Source organism: Hesperophylax consimilis, chromosome 13 (assembly GCF_061612785.1).
Source record: "Hesperophylax consimilis isolate HC1 chromosome 13, BYU_Hcon_1.0, whole genome shotgun sequence".
NCBI classification, from domain to species: Eukaryota; Metazoa; Arthropoda; class Insecta; order Trichoptera; family Limnephilidae; genus Hesperophylax; species Hesperophylax consimilis.
This window is the reverse complement of record NC_142848.1, coordinates 2,304,832-2,325,918: the sequence shown is the minus strand read 5'-3', so window position 1 is coordinate 2,325,918 and position 21,087 is coordinate 2,304,832. Positions and strand designations below refer to the sequence as shown.

Here is a 21,087-nt window from a genome sequence, read left to right as displayed (position 1 = left end):
TTGCAAGAATGTCCCCAAGTGGTTATTCCATATCTTAAAGTTGATTCCGCGAGTGACATGTAAATAATTCTTAAGGTATTCACAGGAACGAAACACTTCAATTTGTATATTCTACCCACTATCGCCCGCAGCCGTTTACAAATTTTTTGTATTTGTATGTCCCATTTAAAGTAGCAATCAACAGTCACGCCCAAATAAACATATTCGTTTACTAGCTCAATCGTTTCGCATGAGCAGGGCTGCACAATATTTTGATGGATGCAGGTAAAGTTATGAGAAATTATTTCAGGCATGATGGAAACTTTTGCATGTGGAGATCTTATGTGCATGAGTTTAGTTTTTTTTGTATTTATAATTAATCCTACGTCATGACACCATTTAATCAGAGATATAAAGTCTTCTTGCATATATTTAATCGCAGTATATAATTGTTCATCCGATATGACCAGTGCCGTGTCGTCAGCATATACAAAGTGTTTAACATGTGAGAATAGTTTACTCATTATTGATACAAATATTATATAGAGGGTGGGTCCCAAAATTGACCACTGCGGGACACCGGCGTACATTTTTTTTTTCCCACTCAGTTTTTCAAATATTTTTACACAGATATGTCTATTAGATAGATAATTTTTAAATAAATTTAGTAGATTTCCTCTGATTCCTATTGCTTCTAGAATATTTAATAATTTTTGCGGATTAATTGTGTCAAACGCCTTGGAATTATCGATAAATAATACTAAAACATGCATTTTTTTATTTAATTCATTATTTACATAATTCGAGAAATCCTGTAATAATATTTCAGTACTCTTTTTCTTTTGAAAGCCATATTGATTTTTGTCTATAATGGAAAATTTCTGTAAGTATTTGTTTAATTTTAAAGAAATATATTTTTCAAAGATTTTTTCAAGTGCAGGCAAGATACTGATAGGTCGATAGTTTCCTATCTCTGAGTGTACTCCACCTTTGTAAATAGGTCTAATTATAGCACACTTTAGATCATCAGGTATTTCTGCTTGAGTAATAAGTCTATTTACTAAGTGCGTAATAATTGGGGCTAAAATATTTATATGTTTTTTTATGTCGTGCATTCTTATACTATCCATTGCAGCAGATTTTGAGTTTTTAATTTTTTTAACAATATTTGTTATCTCCGTGATAGTTGCTTTAGGTAGGTACATACTGTGAGGTAATTCTACTGTATCAATATTAGATGCTTTAAAATCACACTTGTGCAACATATGACATATAGTATCTGAAAAATAATTCACATATTGGTTAGTTACACTTTCCACTGTCTGATCTTTTATCACATATCGCGAGATGACTTCATCACAATTGCTTTTAGTTTTTCTTCCTAAAATTTTATTTATCTCATCCCACGTTTTTTTAGTATTATTGAAACATGTTTTAAATTTATCTTTAAAAAAATATGATTTTTGTTTAGTAATTAGTTTGTTAACATTATTTCGAAAGGCCTTGTATTCATTTTCGTAATTTTTATTTGTTGGTGAATTCTTCCACCTTCGAAATAGCAAATCTCTTTTTTTAATTTTCTCTAAAATATCAGTAGTTATCCAATTTTTGATCCTGTTTGGTCTTTTATTCGGTTTTTTCAGGAATGATACTGTGCATCTTTCGTATAGGTTAATAAAATTGTTTTTAATTTTTTGATACAGTGTAATACTGTCTTGTTCATCAAGTAAGGAATTCCAATTTATTTTATGTATTTGGCTGTCTATACGTTTTTGGGACAAAACAATAATCTCCTTCGCAATGTTTAAAGGTTCCTTTTGCTCGTCATATTTAATATTAACTGCGACCATGTAATGATCTGCTATAGCAATCTCGCATACGCACGCTGATAACGCGTCCACTTGTTTATGCCCGTTATTGTACCTAACATAAATGTGATCGATGCATGAGCGTGTAACGCGTCCGTCTACAATTGCTTCTCTAGTCACGCCGTCTATACACTTGATTAAGTAATTGCTAGCTAGAATATTTTCATATGAGATTACAGCAGGATCTTGGTAATTCATCAAATTTAGATTAACATCCCCAAAGAACAAAACATTATCGAGAGGATCTATGAAACTTGTCAAAACAGATGTTATTTCCCCAATAAATGATTGTTTGCTAAGATTCGGCGGTCGATATATTGCTAAAATACTAATATTTTCTTTATTTGGAAGAGTAATTACACCAAATACATTTTCAAAATAAAACGATTCTAGTTGTTTTTGTTTGAATACAATATTATTCCGAACATATAGTAGAATGCCCCCACCTGACTTGTTAGTGCGGCAATAGTTATAGCATGTGTAGCCCGGTATCTCATATAAATCAATAAGGTCAGTTTGTATGGAAGTTTCGCATAGCATTAAAATGTCTACAAACTCCCAGCAACTATTTAAGTATACATGTAATACATCCCAATATTTACATATTGATCTAATATTAACTTGGATGCAAATTAAATCTCCTATCTCACTTTTACGTTTCATTTTTACCCATTGATTCAAATTGTTTGTTCTTATAAAGTCCACTTCACAGTCATCTTCTATATAATTATTTAAAGCCATAGTCGATGGTTGCCAAGTCCCTGGATAGTGCTGCTTGATAAGCTGGGCATTCCTTGTCTCCCGTCGGGTGGTCCGCGGCCTTACCGAACCTCGTGCATGTTGCACATACCGGCTTGGCTTCAGCGCTTGGGCACGATTCACGTCCGTGTCCTTCCTTGGCGCAGTGAGCGCATCTTGGTTTTTCCTTACAAAATTTGAATGAATGTCCAGTCATCTGGCAATTAGAGCACACAGTAAGCCCTATAAAATCTCGTACACGGCACACCGTCCAATCCACGAATACCCGTTCCTGTTCTACTAACAGATGACGTAGCTTAGCCGGAACCTCATACACTCGATGACAGGTTGAGCCAGATCGAGCGCCAGCCAAATGGCTGAGTCGGCAATTCGAAATCATCTCTCCAGTGTCCATTTGCTCCATGTTTGGAATTCCAGCTAAAGCGCTATTCAGGAAGCTCTCATCGGATAACTCTCTAGGTACATTGAAAAATATTACCTTGGGATGTCTTTTTGCTGGTAGTCGTGCGCTTAAAGTACTTGAATTCGTATTAGTGAGCGCAATTAATAATTTTTGTTGGTCTTCAACACTGGCAGTATGAATCGCTACTCCCTTATTTCGTATGTTTCTCATGCCGGTTACTCGGACACCTAAAGCTGAGGGCTTTAAAGTTTTTCTTACATTTTGTTTTGTTTCCTCGCTGTCTTTAATGCTATCCAGCTTAGGAAAAACGCATATAGTAGGCTTTGTAGGTCCTACTGCTTGTCCTGTACGAGTGATCGGCAATGGAGTCGCATCTTTAGTTTTTATTTTGGTGATGTCCGCAAATGACATGGTCGCCTCAGTAGCTTCAGCGACACGTCGCATCACAGGTCCTAGGTCCGCCTCTAGCTGCTGAATTTTCTCCGCGAGGTGACGGTTGCAGTCCTCAACCGAACGTTTTTCCGCCTGGGCCACTTTCAAACCAGCCTGGGCAGTAGTCAGATCAGCTCTCAGTTTTTCTCTGTCCAATGTAAGTTGTGATACAGCACCAATTACGTAGGTTACGTTTCTGGCAATTTTTAGTTGCTGCTCCTTGCTTACCTTACATTGCTTTTCAGCTAAAGTGTCCTGCAATTCCTCCAGCGCCATCTGGACATCGCTTAGAGCTTCTTTCCCAGATCTAAAGTATTCTTCAGAATTGTCCGAATCCTCGTCCGAAATATCACCTAGTTCTAGCCTGGGACTGCTGCAGCTGGTGCCCGGGATCTCGGCGGCGGCGGTTGTGGGAGAGTGCGGGGGGGCGCCGCCTCTCTTCTTCCTTCGGCGTACGTTATCGTCCGGTTGATCCATAGATGATGGAAGGTAATTCTGGAGTGGTCTTCTCTGCGTTATTGTTCACTTTGTAAACATATAACTATTATCCTCTACTAAGCACTAGTTAATAATATTATAAACTTCACTCGGTACAGCCGCGAAAACAAACGTCAACTGTCAAAAACTACCGCAAACATAAACGTCAAAATTAACACAAAAAAAGGAATCTAAAAGTATGCTGAATTGACCGTGCCAGATTTCACTCGATGGGAAATGTTTTTTAACGTCTGGGTGGTCTCTTATTTACTAGATTAGAACTGACTTAAGTACTAAAACACTAACTTAAAGACCGGGTCCTTTGGACCGGGCCGAACTGTCACTTTCAAAAACACTAAACCATATAATTACGTTGATTTTAAGTTTTAATATTATGAAACTGATAAATTGGCGGAAAGCCCTTGACTTTCTACGTCGATTGAGCACTTATTTTCTTAATGAAAAACGCTATTTTGAATTTTAGAGTTGAGAATTGCACGGAGCAAGTGTTATTGTGGCCGGTTTTCGGTTAGAAATTGAAGAGTTGAGCGCAGAAATAGAAGGATTTATGTTTGCTATTCAGGATAGAGTCATTAATACTAAAAATTATAGGAAGCATATAATCAAAGATATAAATCAAATTGATGATTTATGTAGATAATATTTGGCTTTTTCGGATACTATAGAACATATTATATCGGGATGTTCTATATTTTAGCACCGTCCGAGTATACATTTAGGAACAGTCAAGTTTTAAAAATAATTCACCAAAGTTTGGTAATTAAACATAACTTGATGCACTGCCGTAAAATAATACCATATTATGAATACGAACCAAATTCACTTTTATAAAACGAATTTTATAAAATATATTATGATAAAACTATACTAACAGACCGAACGATTAGTCATAATAGACCCGATGTACTTTTACATGACAAAATTTAAAAAATAACTTATATCATTGATGTCGCTATTCCAAATTCCTGTAGTATTCAAAAATCTGTTAATGAAAAAATAAGATTAAATATTTATGTTGAGGATTTAGTAGGATTTATAGGCCCTGTTAGGAGTTCTACCGAGCCGAACCCTCTGATGTGAAAATATCTGGAGTCGATGAATTATTTTCCCATTTTATCTCTGGTGAGTTGACGTGTTGTTCTTATATTATTTTGTATTTATTTTGCTTATATAATGCACTTGCATAATGTTGATTGACTAGATGATCATTTGTGCAAAAGTGTGTGGAAGGGTTTAGTTTTTCCTATGGGAAGATTTAACCCGGACATAAAGTCGGAAAAAGGTAAAATATCAGTAATTAGCAGGTAAATCGTCACTTTCATTTGCGGTACAATCATATTAGATGATTATAGAGAAGCCATCATGGTGGTCGGAACCTTTCATTCTTGCAACACGTCCAAGTTTTATCCAACCTTTATCAGAGCCGTTCCGAAAGGTTCGTAAGAATAATTAAATAAATTGCATGGCGGCTAGATTATTTTTGCGACTTACGGCGACCAACTGAACATCTTCTCTACGAAATTGCCGATAAAACTCTGAAATATAGTCGTTCTGCTGGCATCCCAAATACAAGAAGTAATGAAAGTTTTCAAGACAATTTATTTCAAGACGTTTTGTGAATTAACTAAAATAATATGCTACTATGTTTTGCAAAGAGTAGAATAGCTGGAAGGCAATTTCAGTGGAGTTTAATAATACGAATTTAATCTTCAGCTTATTTTCATATACATTTTTGCCCCCAGCGTTGAAATTGAGCCTACAAGTTTAAGCGACAATTTCTCCGAGAATACTAAGGAGACGTTGTAGCTTAAAGTATTCCTCAATTACGATCCTTTTATTAATATTAAGTTTACGAAGTATCTACACCAAATGTATATCTTAATGGAACATCCCCGACACCTTCCGTTTATTTGCTTGCTCTACATGCTCAAACTATTATGATATTTCAATACTATTATTTCTTCCTTACACTCTTTTGGAATCCATTCATTCGTAATTCAATCATAAACGGTTTTTCCAAGCCACTGTAATGCTTGAAATAGTTTGTACCATATTTTATGGCTTCTCCTTTAGTATTTAGTTTCTCATCCTCGACAGTTTAATCTCCCAGACAAGAACCCGACCAAAAGCAAGACGCCCCACTAGAGAAAAGTGCTCGAGCGTTTGATATTAAAAATATTATGGAAAGAGTGGGGCCAAACGCCAGGTAAATATTCCACCCCAGGCTCGGTATAGAAGGTATATCAGGCTCAGAATATTACTCACTGTAAAATGAATTAATTTTGCTTTTCGGCTAATTTAAGCATTCACCTTACTACTTGAACCTTACACTTTGGTATTTTAGTAACCGACAGAGAAGGCAGTATTGAAAAGGAGTACAACTTGACTCTTGTCGGGGTAAACGTGATCCGACGTGGGCAACAAAATAGAAACATGATTCTAAAAAGACCGATTTCCATGAAAAGCTTAAAAAAACCCAAGCTCCTGTAAGAAAACTAAAACTTACTTTAAAAATAAACAAGTCAAGGACCACGACTCATTAACAGCAACCAAATATTATCTGTATTTTGGTACAAAGCAGTCGCTTTGTGGTTTGACATATTAATTGAAATAAAACAATAACTTTGTTTGTAACCACGATTTATTTTAATTTATTTTTTAATACCGACCGGTTTCGCTTAACACAAGCATCTTCAGGGTATAAAATTAAACTGATTAATTAATAAATTTTATACCCTTAAGATGCTTGTGTTAAGCGAAACCGGTCGGTTTAAAAAAAAATCATGGTTACAAACAAAGTTATTGTATTATTTCAATTAAATATTATCTGGATTGAAAATAGAATATTTAAGGAAAACCTAGCCTTGTAAAAAGGTATTGACGTAGGAAAGTGGAGAAACAAGAAGGCATAGCAAATGCATAAATAAATAATAAATAACAGTTGATTAGAATTTATTAGTTAAAAGCCCCGCAGAAAGAACAATTTTCTATGCCTACTAGGGCAAAATCGACCGTAGGTCCATCCAATGAGGCAGGCCGCACGCCGAAAATTTTTGTAAACTCCTTCTCCACTTACGTCGCGTCGCGGTCGGGGAACGCATATTTATACAAAACTTAAACTTGAATTTGAGGACAAAATACCTAGACAAACTGAATAATTATCCTTTTAATCAAAGGATTTAGGTGTAGCAAAAATCTAGTTCTGTATGTGCTACTTTATTTATTTGTGTTCCTTTTGAACGCGTTAATTTGCTCCGTTTTATCTATACCCGTACGCGGTACATATTTTCAAATACCTATGCATGCAATTAAATGTCAAATTATAGCATTCTGGCATGATTTATTGGACTATATAGACAGAACAGATTATTCTCCACAATATGAAAACAAATCCTCGTGTGTCAACACTCTTAGATGTTTATAAAAACAAAAACATAAAATTTCATACAAAGACGCACCGTATCTTTTGAATGTGGTCCCGCCATTCACTCGGCGTCATAAATAAACCACTCTCGGTGTGTGTGTACTTAGGCCACTGTGTTTATAGACACAAGTGGACACAAGTGGGACACCATGATCATTCTTAGTTATGAAAAGTTGTGAATGACAAACTAGTACTAACGCCATCCGTTGACAAAAATGTAAACTAAAGGACTAAAAGGCGCGAAGAGGCGCACTTGGTTATCGATCTTTTTTTATGAAATACAATTTTATTTTTGAGAAATTCTTGTAGATGTCAGCATCGTGATAGTTCTACAAATGTCCAAGTGAGCAAGAAATACATTTATGACGAAAGAGAGCGGGAATATCGACCGTCAAAGTTGCCGTATCAACTGTTGATACAGCCGCGTGTGAGTATAGACTTTTTGCCGTAACAACAGTTGATACGGCCGCGTGCAAAGAGTTAAATATGATTTAAGATTTTCACGGCCAAAAGTATTTTGGTTATTTGTTTTTGGGGTGTTATGCCATGTTGCGCTAACTCCTTCTTTAGCCAACGTTTCGGACAGCATTGCAGTATCCATCATCAGGTCAGATGTGTTAATCTCACATCTGCCCTGATGATGGACACTGCAATGCTGTCCGAAACGTTGGCTAAAGAAGGAGTTATTTGTGTTTTGTTTAAAGTTTGGTAATCTATAATAATAGATTGGGAAAGATTATTTTTTATTAATTTCTTTGATATATTTTTTAATTTAAAACACAAATAAATAAAGCAGCACATATCCATAGTACATATTTGCTAAACCTTTTAATCTAAATTTAAGTTTTGTATGAAGCCGTTCTTAAGATTTCGAATTTATTTTAGAGAATCGTGTCACCTTAAAAATATGAAAAACATATATTTTGAAAGTTCGTAAGGCAGCTTTCTACCACTGTTTTGGATACTGCATCAACTTTCGTAGGTAATCTTATGATAATGCAAGCAATTTTCTGGGAAAGAAATATCTTCAAGCCATGATGTATGAACTAAATCTTCTTATCGAATATGAGCCCTCCCGCTAAACCTTATTAAACCTAAACATGGCCATAAGAACATTTCTTGTGAGGTGTCACAGATAAACAATCACCTGTGTTGGTCCCCCCAGTAAAGATCCAGGCGCCAGTGGTCTTGGCCGCCTTGAGCAGCCCCTTCCTTAGCACTTTCTTCAGCTTGGGCTGCAGCTCAAAGTTGGCCTTGCCGCCCTGCACCGTGATGAGCAACTTGGGTAACTCCAAGCCCCACTCCCTGGTCAGCAACTGGACGATCAGCTCGGGTCTGGTGTCGTAGGCGAGGCGGACATACTGGAAAAAACAAACATTCAATATTAATACACTAAAATATTGGCAGTATTTACTTGTACTGGCTGGCAACTCTGGCCGCTAGAGGCGCTAGTGTAGCAAGGCATAAAATGAAATGTATGAAAAAAAACCAACCCCCACAACCCAGAGGTTAGATAATATTTAAAGTATGTGATTTTAACGAAAATGATATCTATAAAGCATTTACTTATATGTTTCTCTAATATCTACAATAAATTGAGCATTCGTTATTTTTTTTAATATTCCTCTTTGAAACCATTTGTCTCCGGAGACCACCGTCAATATATTATTACGACGGTATCTAAAAAGATAAGCCTTCTGCTTTTCGTTCCATTTTCTTTAAGATTTTTTGCGCAAGTAAATAGATTCTAAGAACCCATTTGGAATCTAATGGAGCTGATAGACCGAAAACATTTACAACAGAAACAAGGGTTTGTTCAGAAGGATATGATTTAAACGCAAAATGAAAGGCAAACATTTAAAATATTTTTTTTAAATAGATCTTTTTTTGTGGCTTGTTTTTAAAAGGGCCAATCCAATTTTTTTCAAATGACACGATGTCCTGTGTTGAATTAGCTCTTTTTAGCATGTTTTAATTTTAAGAAAAACGTGTTTCTGATGTAAGATTGGCTCCCGAAAACCGAAAAATACTTCATGAAATTTTTTAAAAATTAATTAAATTTTAATTTTTTTTAAATTAGGAATACAACCCAATTTTGAGGCGAAAAGTAAAACTAAAACATTTTAGAGGCAAGCGACAAAATTATTACAACCCATAAATATTGTTTTGTATTGATCTAACGAAAATAAAAAAATTATTTCCATACCTATCTCTTCATATTTGTTTTATTTTATGACTAGCTGTACCACGCCACGCATTGCTGTGGCTCAGTCTGTCTGTGAAGATAGAGAAATAATAGCGCGTGTTGCTTTTACGTCCAACAGATGGCGCTGTTTTTTTATCATGTGTTTTATACAGATGTCACAGGTGACAACTGTATAATATAGGTATATAAAAACCCAGTAAGCATTGTTCTGTCAAAATTTCAAAGCAATCGGTTAAGAACTTTGGATTCGATTTTGAACAAACGAACATTTACCGGTGCATAGTCGGGATACACGCCAAACGCGCGCCCAACATTTGTACACGGTTGACATTTGTCACATGAGAACGGGTCGCTTCTACGATTCGTTCTTAAGTTCAACAGCTCGGCTGTGGAACGAGCTGCCGGCCTCTGTGTTTCCTCCCTCCTACAACATGGGACTCTTCAAGACCCATGTTCGGAAGATTGCTTCCGTTGAAGGAGACTAGATTATCATTTGGATCCCTTTTAGACGTAATATGTATTTCACAGAAAATAAATTTATGTAGTATAAATTAAATTATATTAAACACGAAATCCATGTTGTAAGCAAGGAAGAGGGAAGAACCGTAACTACATAAAAACAGTATTTTTCACTATTTATTCACTCAGTAAATATTTACAAGTTATAACCTAACTTCCGCTGCAAAGTGCCCGAGGATTAGGAAGCCTTAATTATTAAAGTTAATTACTTGAGAACCATCGCGGCTATCAAGACATGGAAATGAAAATTAATAAATAAGATGAACGCACTTAATTGGCGGTTTGATAATTATTTGTAAAATATCTTAAATCAAGCAAAGCAATTAGGAAGCCGCATTTTGATGAAGATAATAATATCTTGATGAATAATAAAACGGTTATTGACTACTCATTTTGAAAAAATCATTGAATTACTTCTTCTCGGTTACCAATAAACGATTATAATGAACCAAGAACTCGAAAAATAAATAAATAAAGCAATATGAGATAATGGTAAGATTCTATTATTGCTCGGTGGTTAGTCCCAAAGAATGGTAACCGAACAACTCAACACAATGACAATTCAACACACCGTTTGAGTGACTATTTTTGGGGTATTATGCCGCGTTGTGCTACTTCCAACATTAGCCAATGTTTCCGACAGAATTACACTATCCATTATCAGGGCAGATTTGGAAAGAGTTTTTTTTATTTATTTTATGGATTCTTTCGTAATCCTCTAACTAGCTAGGGCTTACAACAATACCCTTTCATGTGTCTAACTAACTAGTACTGCGGCTCATTTGGCCTTATTACTATTACCATCTGATGGTTGTATTTAATTAACGATTTTACGTTGCAATGTGTAATGTGTTTTATGAGGAAAAATTCTTAACTGGATTTGTCTGAACTTCTAGATTGTATGAAGTGTGTGCTTATATGTGCCAACTGCAATCTGTGTGTTGCTAACTCCAATCCTCAAAGAGCTGGTATTAGAGTACAATTTAAAATTATTTTCTGTGTTTAGTTTAGGTGTAGTCGTCTACTACCGAATACCAAGAACTGTTGAGCTTAGCCCCGTCGTCTTTACTAATATTAATTGGAGTTTTTATGAATTTAAATCGCCTCTGTAAGTAGGGGTGTTCAATGTTTTTTGGGCCTTCCCAGGAGTTCAAGAAAAAATCCAAAGTAATGGCCGGTTTCAATTAAATGCTCGTCAATTGCCGATTTGTCAGGGTGGCCGAGTTTACATGCTCGAAAGTCCATAACTCAAACTATGTTAAATAGGTAACGCAGATTAGGTTAAGAGGTTATTTTATCATCGCTTCTAATGACTTTACTCTTATATCACTCGTTAAAGGTGTGTTGATTTGTCATTGTGTTGGGTTATCATGTAACCCCAAAGAATGTGGTAAGATGGACATGTTGAAAAAATTCCAGTTGGGTGCCCCAGTGGAAGTAATCCAGAGCAATATTGTTTCCAGCTAACACACCGGTGTCAAACAGGGACAATACTGGGCTCCAAAAATTGCAATCCATTTATTAAGATAGGAGAATCTATCAAACGGACCAGGGCATAGAGTTTTCAGGAGCCAGTAAGGAGAAGTTAAGCGCACTAGAGTACGCTTTGCTCACATATTTTAGCAAGGACAGTTAATACCGATGAATCAATTAGAAACATTAAACAATCAAATAAACTATTTTTAGAAGACAAATCTATATTATCATCCTCGACATTTCTTTAAGTAATTAATGATGACAAGGTAAAGTGAAATATAACGACTTTCAACAAAAACCATTCACTCGACACTAATTACCCAATTTTCAGCTTTTACACAAATCAGATAAACTTATTGGAAAAGTTTAAAGATTGTGGAGATAATATAAAGCAATGAAAACGGGCGGAATTAAATAAACAATTTGTTTTCAGAAGCTTTCTTCGAGGCATCGGGAAGCGAGGTGAAGAGGCAAGATATCGGAAAAATTGTAACGAGCTATTGGGCCGAAGGGATCTTTCAAATATAATATTATGTGAAAATAAATATTTGGTTTGTTCTTATATCAACAAATAAAATAAAGCACTAATGAAATTATTCCAGATTATCAAGGTCTATAGAATCTTGTGTATAATGATTTTTTGTACTCTAGAGCGACTAAAAAATCTTTTGCACTAAGTATTTATTGTTTTTGTGTTTAATTCGTAGAAACCACTTAATTTTTTTTTTAAATTTAATTACAATCAAATTTAACAGTTTGAAAATGGCCTTGAAAGCCGAAACAGCTGTAACAATATCAAAAACCAAAAAATACTTAATAATCATAGTATTAAATTTGATTTTAATTAAATAAAAAAAATTGTCACTAAGCCCTGGGGGTTCGATTCCCTGTGAGTAAGGCTCTTGACTATGAATCCGGAGGTCGCTGCTTCAAAATCCTGGAATTGCCCCGGAATCCCGTAAATTTATTTTAGTTTATTTGTGTAGTTTCACAATTAATTAATTTTAAATAATATTTTTTAAATTTGCCACACATTCCAGACTAGAAGATATTATCAGCATCGCACTGATGAAAGACTATAATTCAAAATTTAAAGTTGCTTGAAATGGCTTTAGCCGCATTTGGTGAATAGACAGGTACTTCCTCACCTCCCTCTTCCCTATCTCCTCCCCCTCCCCACTACCACTACTATCAGCTTCAAAACGTACCACAAGACGGTTTGGAACAATTGTGACTCATGTGTGATGTTCACATTTTTATTTTATTTTTTAAGCTACTTAAGTGGGTTAAATCCTTTGGTAGTCAAGTCTTCCATCATTGCACAAGAATCATTCCCGCTGGTAATTATGGTAGGATCATAGAATAAGGAATAACGTTCGAAGTGCCTTCCAAACAAATTTGAATGGAAACCAATGTTCCATATAGCCCAATAGCCCATCGCCCCTCCTCACTTATACGAGTATGAGTATAAGACTCGCCTGACATCCTAGATCTTCATTCCATTTAAATTTTGAAAACACAGTTTTTTTATTGGAAATTTTAGCCTCTATAATGCAAATAGACCCTCACAAGGCACTTCTTGTATTATTCTTTATTCTATGGGTATTATTAATACTGTCATGTTATTCGTAACCCGTGTTCGCAAGAGTCCCAACTTACCTAGTCCACTGCGGCACTGCTTTCCAATTTTTATATCTTTGTCGGAATCATATTGCATTTTTTATCATATTGTAATTAACCAGAGCAACGGAAACTCTTCAGTCGTTGCATCCTATATTTTTCAATGGAATACCTGTTGACGATAGCTGTCATTAGGTGGCACGTTGTCTGTGGGATGATGGGTGGTTTAGAGGGCGGTGGGTGGTGAGCGGTGGAGTGGATGTGTGCATTATTGAGGACGTGAGGACATGCCAATAATACAACCAAGTGTCGAGAGAGTTCTGGACTCATATCTACGTAACCCCTTCAACACCTCTAACTAGTAACTAGATATTTATTTTATGTGTTTAACGACTTGATTCTTATTTATAATTTCTAATTCTTAATTTCTCAATACCATGACATTAATATCTTAGCCGACGAATGTGATAAATATTCTACAAATTTTAAGTTATTTAGCATTTTTTTTAAACTACCTAACGTGTACCCGGTGTTGCTCGGGATTATGAATTATTTGGAGTAAAGGTTTGCGGTTGTGAATTTTAGTGAAGTCTGGATGAATTTTTAAGTGGAAATAATAAGTATGGTAATAAGTATTTTTTCACTTAATCGTATCATGACTTCCTCGGGCGCCCTCGACCTACTTCTACCACTTACTACTGTATACCACATTGTTACAATTAAAAACTACTTTATGTAGACTTTCATTCGACACCGTATCTCATTTCAGTGCAGAGATAATGCATCAAGTCTTTCTCGAGCGTCTCCGACTTCTTCTACAATTCAAAAGGCTATCTGAACTCTCCTGGCATTAATAAGAACAAACTTTGATATTCTTAGACATTTTTATATATACAGGGTGTATCGGCACGTACCCGACAAACTTTAACCAGCTATTCCTTAGCATATTTGGAGTAAAAAATCTTATGTGCACTTTGCTGTCCGGTAACGTTTTTTTTAATAAAAAAATTACCATTCATATTTTCACCACATGTCACCACTGTTTTATCCTTAGTCAAAGTTTAAAAACCCATCTGGCAAATATTTTATTCGAATTCCGTTGAATAATGCACGTGTGTACCTATATTGGCGCACACTTACAATCACAACGAAATGGCACGGCATCATTTGTCTCATTTTTAACTATTATTATTTAGTGTGTGCGAAAGAGCGAAGACGCTTTTTGACATAGATACTTGCTTATAACAGCTGTTGAACACGAAACGCAATGCCAGTGACAATGACAATGACAGTGATGTAGTGTGGAAATTTTAAATTTTTTTGTTTTTAATTGAAAAAAAAATGCTACCGGACATCAAAGTGCCCATAACATTTTTTACTCCAAATGTGCTAAGGAATAGCTGGTTAAAGTTTGTCGGGTTAGTGCCGATACACCCTGTATATATATATTAGTGGGCCCGGGCAGAAGTTGTCTTGCCACAGACCGCCTTCTATGGAGACCGCACTTTATATAGACTTCATTTTATGTAGACTACCATTTATCTGTTGTCGCTGCATGCGCAAGTTAACCATCATAAATATTGTTTTGACCGTTCTATACTCTTGAAACTGGCTTGAAGTATGTTTTTCACAGTTTGACAGATTGCCGTACGAATACGACCCATAGAAAACACTTTCGATATACATTGTTTTCACTTTTTATTAATGTCATAAATAAAATGAAAATTTTTAATTGATAATGAATACAAATTAAATGTTATAAATAAGGTAAATAAAGATTGATTTTTTGTTATTGCTGTTTTAAGTTTGGTTCCAACTCAACACAGTGACCCACTTTAACACACTTTTAAAAAGTGATATAAAGTATTTAGAATTTATTTTTTTAACCTTACTTAACTAAACCTAACTTAACCTACTTAACCCAGTTAATAAAGTTTTTGTTTCATCACTTTCCATGACTTTATATAACTTTTTAAAAATGTGAATTATCATTTTGATGATTTATCCGGTTACCTATAAATTATAGTGATGAATTTTAATTGAATGTAGTGCGATTTGATGAACAATATTTTTTAATCAATCCGTCTTTTGCCAATATGAATACATAAAGCTTGGACAACTCTAAAAATGAATTACGACCCTTTTTATATAAAAAGGGGGGGGTGTACAGAAGTTAAAATTTGTGGTTGTATGTATTTTTGGATGATAAAAAATCGGAACTAAAAATATTCGTTGAAAAAATTATAAAAAGTAATTTAGATCTCGACAGTAGCGTCACCTGTCGGGTCCAAAACTATGTTTCAAACTGGAACCAACCATACACATGAACAAAATTTCAATCGGTTGAGCGGTTTCGGATATTATTTTTTGTACATTAAGAAAAGCTGTACCCCGCCATGCGTTGCTGCGGCGCATCCTGTCTGTGCAGATAGAGAAACATTAGCGCGGATATGAAAACACACGAGTATTAGAATACAACGATGTGTCAATATTTCAAAGCTATCAGTGATGAACTTTTGGAAATTTATTGGAGAGGCAGTCGATTTAAAATTTTATTTATAATTAATGGGAATTAATTTTTATAATATAAACATAAATTAATTAATTAATTTTCAATATATGGAATGGACATAAAGAGACATCTCTTGTCAATTTCGGATAGTATTTTCTCTGCAGGTGAATGATAAACAAATTACAGTCACCTTTTGCATTTTGATCAGTGGACTCATCTGGTATTGTGTCATTTCGTCAAAAGAGGTCTATTTAAGACAAAAATGACTGAAATATATTTTTTGTCAAAATAAATGTCACAAATCACGACAGTGTGTATTCTTACAATCAATGTGCTGATTCATCTTGAACATTAATAATTCTTCTCTCTTGTGAGCTGGTTGTTCTTATAACCCTTTAATGCAAAGTTATTGTGCTAATTGCTGCCCGCCACCGAATCTGATGACGAAATAGAAGACCTCAATTTGCGAGTGCCATTTTTGGGTGAATCTTTCAGTTCAGATGTATTTTGGTGACTGGGTTTGAATTGTTTTTTCTCCCTGCAGAGATAATTTATTAATCAACAATTTATTTTTCATAGGGAAATATAATATTCCCTGGATGGTCTGTGTTATCTACACGCCAGACCATCATCCATTTATGTTTTGGACAAACGAACATTTACATTTTTATTTATATAGAAAGGTACATTAGAAAATAGGAATTGATAGAAAAAAATACAAATATGTTAGGTTTGAAATGCTTCACGTTTGACTTTAAATGATTTAAGGCTTAAATGTTTAATTTTTTTTTTTTTTTTTAAAGAAAGACAAACATTCCCAGGTTACGAATAACCCAACAATGTTTGAAAATCTCCTACTACCACCACAGAAAGCCGAAAATGTTGCTTGTGTTGTGATGGAGGACTTAGCCAGCCGAGGAATCGAACACGCGACGCTCGGGTGAGACCCAAGCGCTATGCCCACTCAACCACTGACCGGTCAATTTAATGATAGGTTTCGCACAATTTGAAATTGGTCGCAATTTAGAGGACCGTTACTGTAGATGGTTTGTCGAAACTACTAAAGACGTATGGATAAGTAAGTTTTATGTCACTATTTTTTTATTAATTACTTCGTATTGAATTAAAGGTGTTATTTCGCAGACACCGGCGATATGAAATGTTCAACAAAAAGTTGTATGAGGCGGGGCTTGCATAATTCATCACCTCGTGGGAAGGTGCAAAAGGTCGCATCTGTCCAGCTAGAATGCTAGAGGTTGTCTGTGGGTACTAGACGTGTGGGCTGCTGCAGTACCAACAACTATATATATATTCATATAAATAATAAAATATTCATCTAAATAATAAACTTCAACGGTGTGAAACTGATCAGAATGGTTCATTGTTATGTTTTTTTTTTTCATAATACTTCTGTTGGGTAAGCAATCCTAGACACTGTGTACGTAAAATTGTATTAAAATTATTTTTTAAATTCAATTTTGCAAATTGTTTTTTTTATGGCACCGTGTATGACTCTAAATTGATATTTCAAAGCTACATATCTTAACTAGCTACATATCAACGTTGTGGATAAAGAATAATTTAATTTACCTAGAAATGAATTCTAAGCACAACTGTGCAAAGCATGACGCCAGATTTACCAGTTGAGCGATTTTGCTTTTATACAAATGAACAAATTTACTTTTTTGGTGTCGTCGTTGATCCCATCTTCTATTTTAGATAAACATGCTTTCTTTTAGGGAATACAACTCTATTTTAAATTCCGATCGCTTTGAAGAGAACAGCAAATAATGCGATTAATCCAATTACTCATAATATTGTAGTTAAAGCTATCACCGTCACGTGGAAGATTCACAAAAGTGAAGATTCGCAAATAATGCAATTTAAGTGTAATGAGGAAGATTAAGAAAGGGACGCTTATGTAGTTTAGGTGTTATACATTGCATTTTCTTACAGGGTGTAAGGAGATGCAATTTCCAAATGTGAATGGTAGAATAAGTTGGGACACCCAAGGAAGACATGGCACGAGCAAGTAAATCAAATACTTGAGTCAGAATAATAGAAGAGTGTGTAGGAAACGATGAACGAATGAGAATGGGGCAAGGAGTGTGTCCCAAGACCGAGTTGTTTGGCAGTCCACCTACCCCTGCGGAGAGGCATAATGGTTAGTTACAGTTTAACCACAGTTTTGGCCACAGTATCAAGGTGTATTGTTGTTTTGCATTTTAAGTCATTTGGGAATTCATTAGATGCTAATTAATACTAGCTGCAGGTTTGAACCAGAGTGGGAGATACCTACACTAAGTATTGCCCTGGTAAATGACCGCCATAGAATACTGAAAAGTGAAATGGCAATAACCGATTTTGGAGACGAAACTTGAATATAATGGTACTTCCCTACATCTCCGTTTTCACGACATACATCAATTATTGGGGGTAAGAGGCTCCCACTGGCTCGAGCATTTGAAACTCTTAAACTTTGTTCAAATATATTTTTTAAATAGGCATGTTTAGTGACTATATCGAAATGGCCGGGTATTTCCGCCTTCGCCATCGTTTATTTCTCCCTTCTCTCCCCCACTTCAATCTGTCCCCAGACACGGAGAAAAATGAGTACCGCAAATTTATCAAGAATCTCCTCAAATTATTGGTAATCCGGTGGCAAACAGGTTTCCTTATTAACATTTAGTAAATTATGAATATATTACCACGACATACGTATGTTCCGACATCTTCAAAGCATATAAATAAAAATACTAGGGAAATAAAAGAACATACTCCATCTTGTTTAGACCACACTTGGACAAATGTAAACATTAAAGATCTTCACAAAATAAAATCAATTGTTTGGAAAACTAACATAACTGATCATCACTCATGCTTACTTCTGTATAATAATAATATTAAACATAAAAAACATAATTTAATAACCAAAAAATCAACAATAGATATGACTATTCTCTCTGAAAAATTAAAAAAAAGGAAGATTGGAATAATGTTTTAAACAGTGATGATACTGAAATTTGTTCGACTAACTTCGAAAATATTATGTCACAACACATTAAAAATTCGACAACTGAGATAACAACATACATAAAATCAAAATTAAGATGTTTAAAACCTTGGATTACCAAAGGACTTATTATATCTATCAGAAATAAAGAAAAAATTTACAAAATAACTTTAAAAAATCCCCAAGATGAAAAAGCATATATTTTCAAAAAAAAATATAAAAATAAATTAACATCTTATATTAAAAAAAGTAAAGAAGAGTATTTTAAAAATAAAATATTATCTTCAGAAAATAACCATAAACAAATGTGGAAAACTGTTAATTTCGCCATAGAAAATACAAAAAAAACATAAAACATTAAGTACATTGAACATGATAAAAAAATTATAGATGCCAATATACAGCCTAAACAATGTGCAAACATATTTAATTCCTTCTTTGCAAATGTTGGGAAAAATCTTGCGAAAAATATTCATAAGCCTTCAAACCAAGAAAACCATAAAAATAAAAATATACAGAAACGTAATATACTTTCAATGTTTGAAACAACAACAGAATGTGAAATCTCGAAAATAATAGAAAATATGAAAGGAGGTTCGTCCCCCGGTTTTGATTCTATTACGACACACATGTTAAAAACTATGAAACCTCACTTAATAAAACCTATCACTCATTTAATAAACTTAAGTTTAACAAATGGAATTTACCAATGAACTACAAAACCACAATAATCTCACCTATTTACAAATCTGGAGATCCACATCAAGCAACGAATTATCGCCCAATATGTCTAATTTCTAATATAGGAAAGATCTTTGAAAAAATAGTAAAAAAACAATTGGTAAATTTTCTAGATAATAATAAAATATTACACAAAAACCAGTTTCGCTTTATAAAATCACTCAGCACACAAGATGCTATTGCTAACGTAACTTCATACATTTACGAATCATTAGATAAAGGTAAAAAATGTGCGGGTATATTTATTGACCTTAGAAAGGCATTCGATAGCATATCCCATGAGATGTTATTAAAAAAATTGAATAATATTGGCATAAAAGGCAACGCAATTAAATGGATAACCGACTACTTAAAAAACCGTCCTCAAGTAGTAAAAATTAATCGTGTTAATAGTGATCAAGAGATTACAAGCTTTGGAATCCCCCAAGGTACAGTGCTTGGACCAATTCTATTTACTATATATGTAAACGATATTTTTTTTTCAACCCTTACATGGTCAAATTACGTCATACGCCGATGATACAGTATTAATAATAAGTGATACGACTTGGGAAAATGTAGAATTAAAGGCCACAGAAGACATCAACACGCTCAAGAATTTTTTCGACACTAATTTACTGTCACTTAATAAAGAAAAGACATTTGTAATTCCATTTGCAATCCATACAAATGATAGTCCTAAAAATTTTAACATTGTCATACATAATAATACTAAAATTCACAGCCAAAACTATTGCAAATCAAACTGTACAGTACTAAAAACAACAAATAAAATTAAATATCTAGGAGTAATTATTGATAAAAATCTGAAATGGAAGGAACAAATATGTCAAGTAGTAAACAAAATTAGAAAATTAATATATATATTTTTAAGAATTAGAAACTTTCTGTCGATAAAAAATCTATATTTAATTTACTATGCCTTAGTTCAATCCACTTTACAATACGCTATTATTAGTTGGGGATCCGCGTATAAATGTAACCTTCTTCCAATTGAAATTATACAAAGAACAATTATTAAAATTATATTAAAAAAATCCTTTGACTACCCAACAGAACGCCTGTTTGAAGAATTTCAAGTACCTACATTTAAAGACCTATATATTAAAAACTCATTAATCCAAATTATAAAAGAAAAAGATAAATATCAATTTTTAAATGAAAACAGAACGCGACTTAGACATGTTTTTCTATGCCCAAAACTAAATACGTCTTTTGCACAATATCATTATACTTACCAGGGAAGAACTTTTTTCAATCGTCTACCAGAAGAAATCATAAAACCCGAATACTGCTCTCTGTCAAGAGATATTTTAAAAATATTCTGAAAAAAAAACTACTGTCACTTAATTAATCTCACAAATATCCTTAGTTTTCCATAACTTCCTTTCTTTTTTAAATTTAATATATTATCCTTCACTACTATCAAAAAAAGTACTACAGCAAACATACATTTATGTACAATGAATTATTTAAGTACTAACTAACAACAACATTTATGTACACTCCCCTTCCATACACAAGCAAATGCTTTCAATGGAAGAGTAGTAAAAAAATACAAGATGTAAAATGAATTATGTACCATGTAAACATATTATTAAAAATAAAAAATAATTACAAAAAAAATATATATATAT

At 34.1% G+C, this 21,087-nt stretch overlaps 1 protein-coding gene across 1 annotated transcript in view; it reads right to left on the bottom strand.

Annotated features, from left to right (window-relative positions):
- Positions 1-21,087, bottom strand: part of Trpm (transient receptor potential cation channel, subfamily M) — a 611,727-nt gene that overhangs the window by 104,701 nt on the left and 485,939 nt on the right. The window contains exon 6 of the mRNA XM_089638723.1: positions 8,511-8,724. Within this exon, the coding sequence (XP_089494849.1) occupies positions 8,511-8,724 (214 nt within the window). The remainder of the gene's footprint in view (positions 1-8,510; positions 8,725-21,087) is intronic.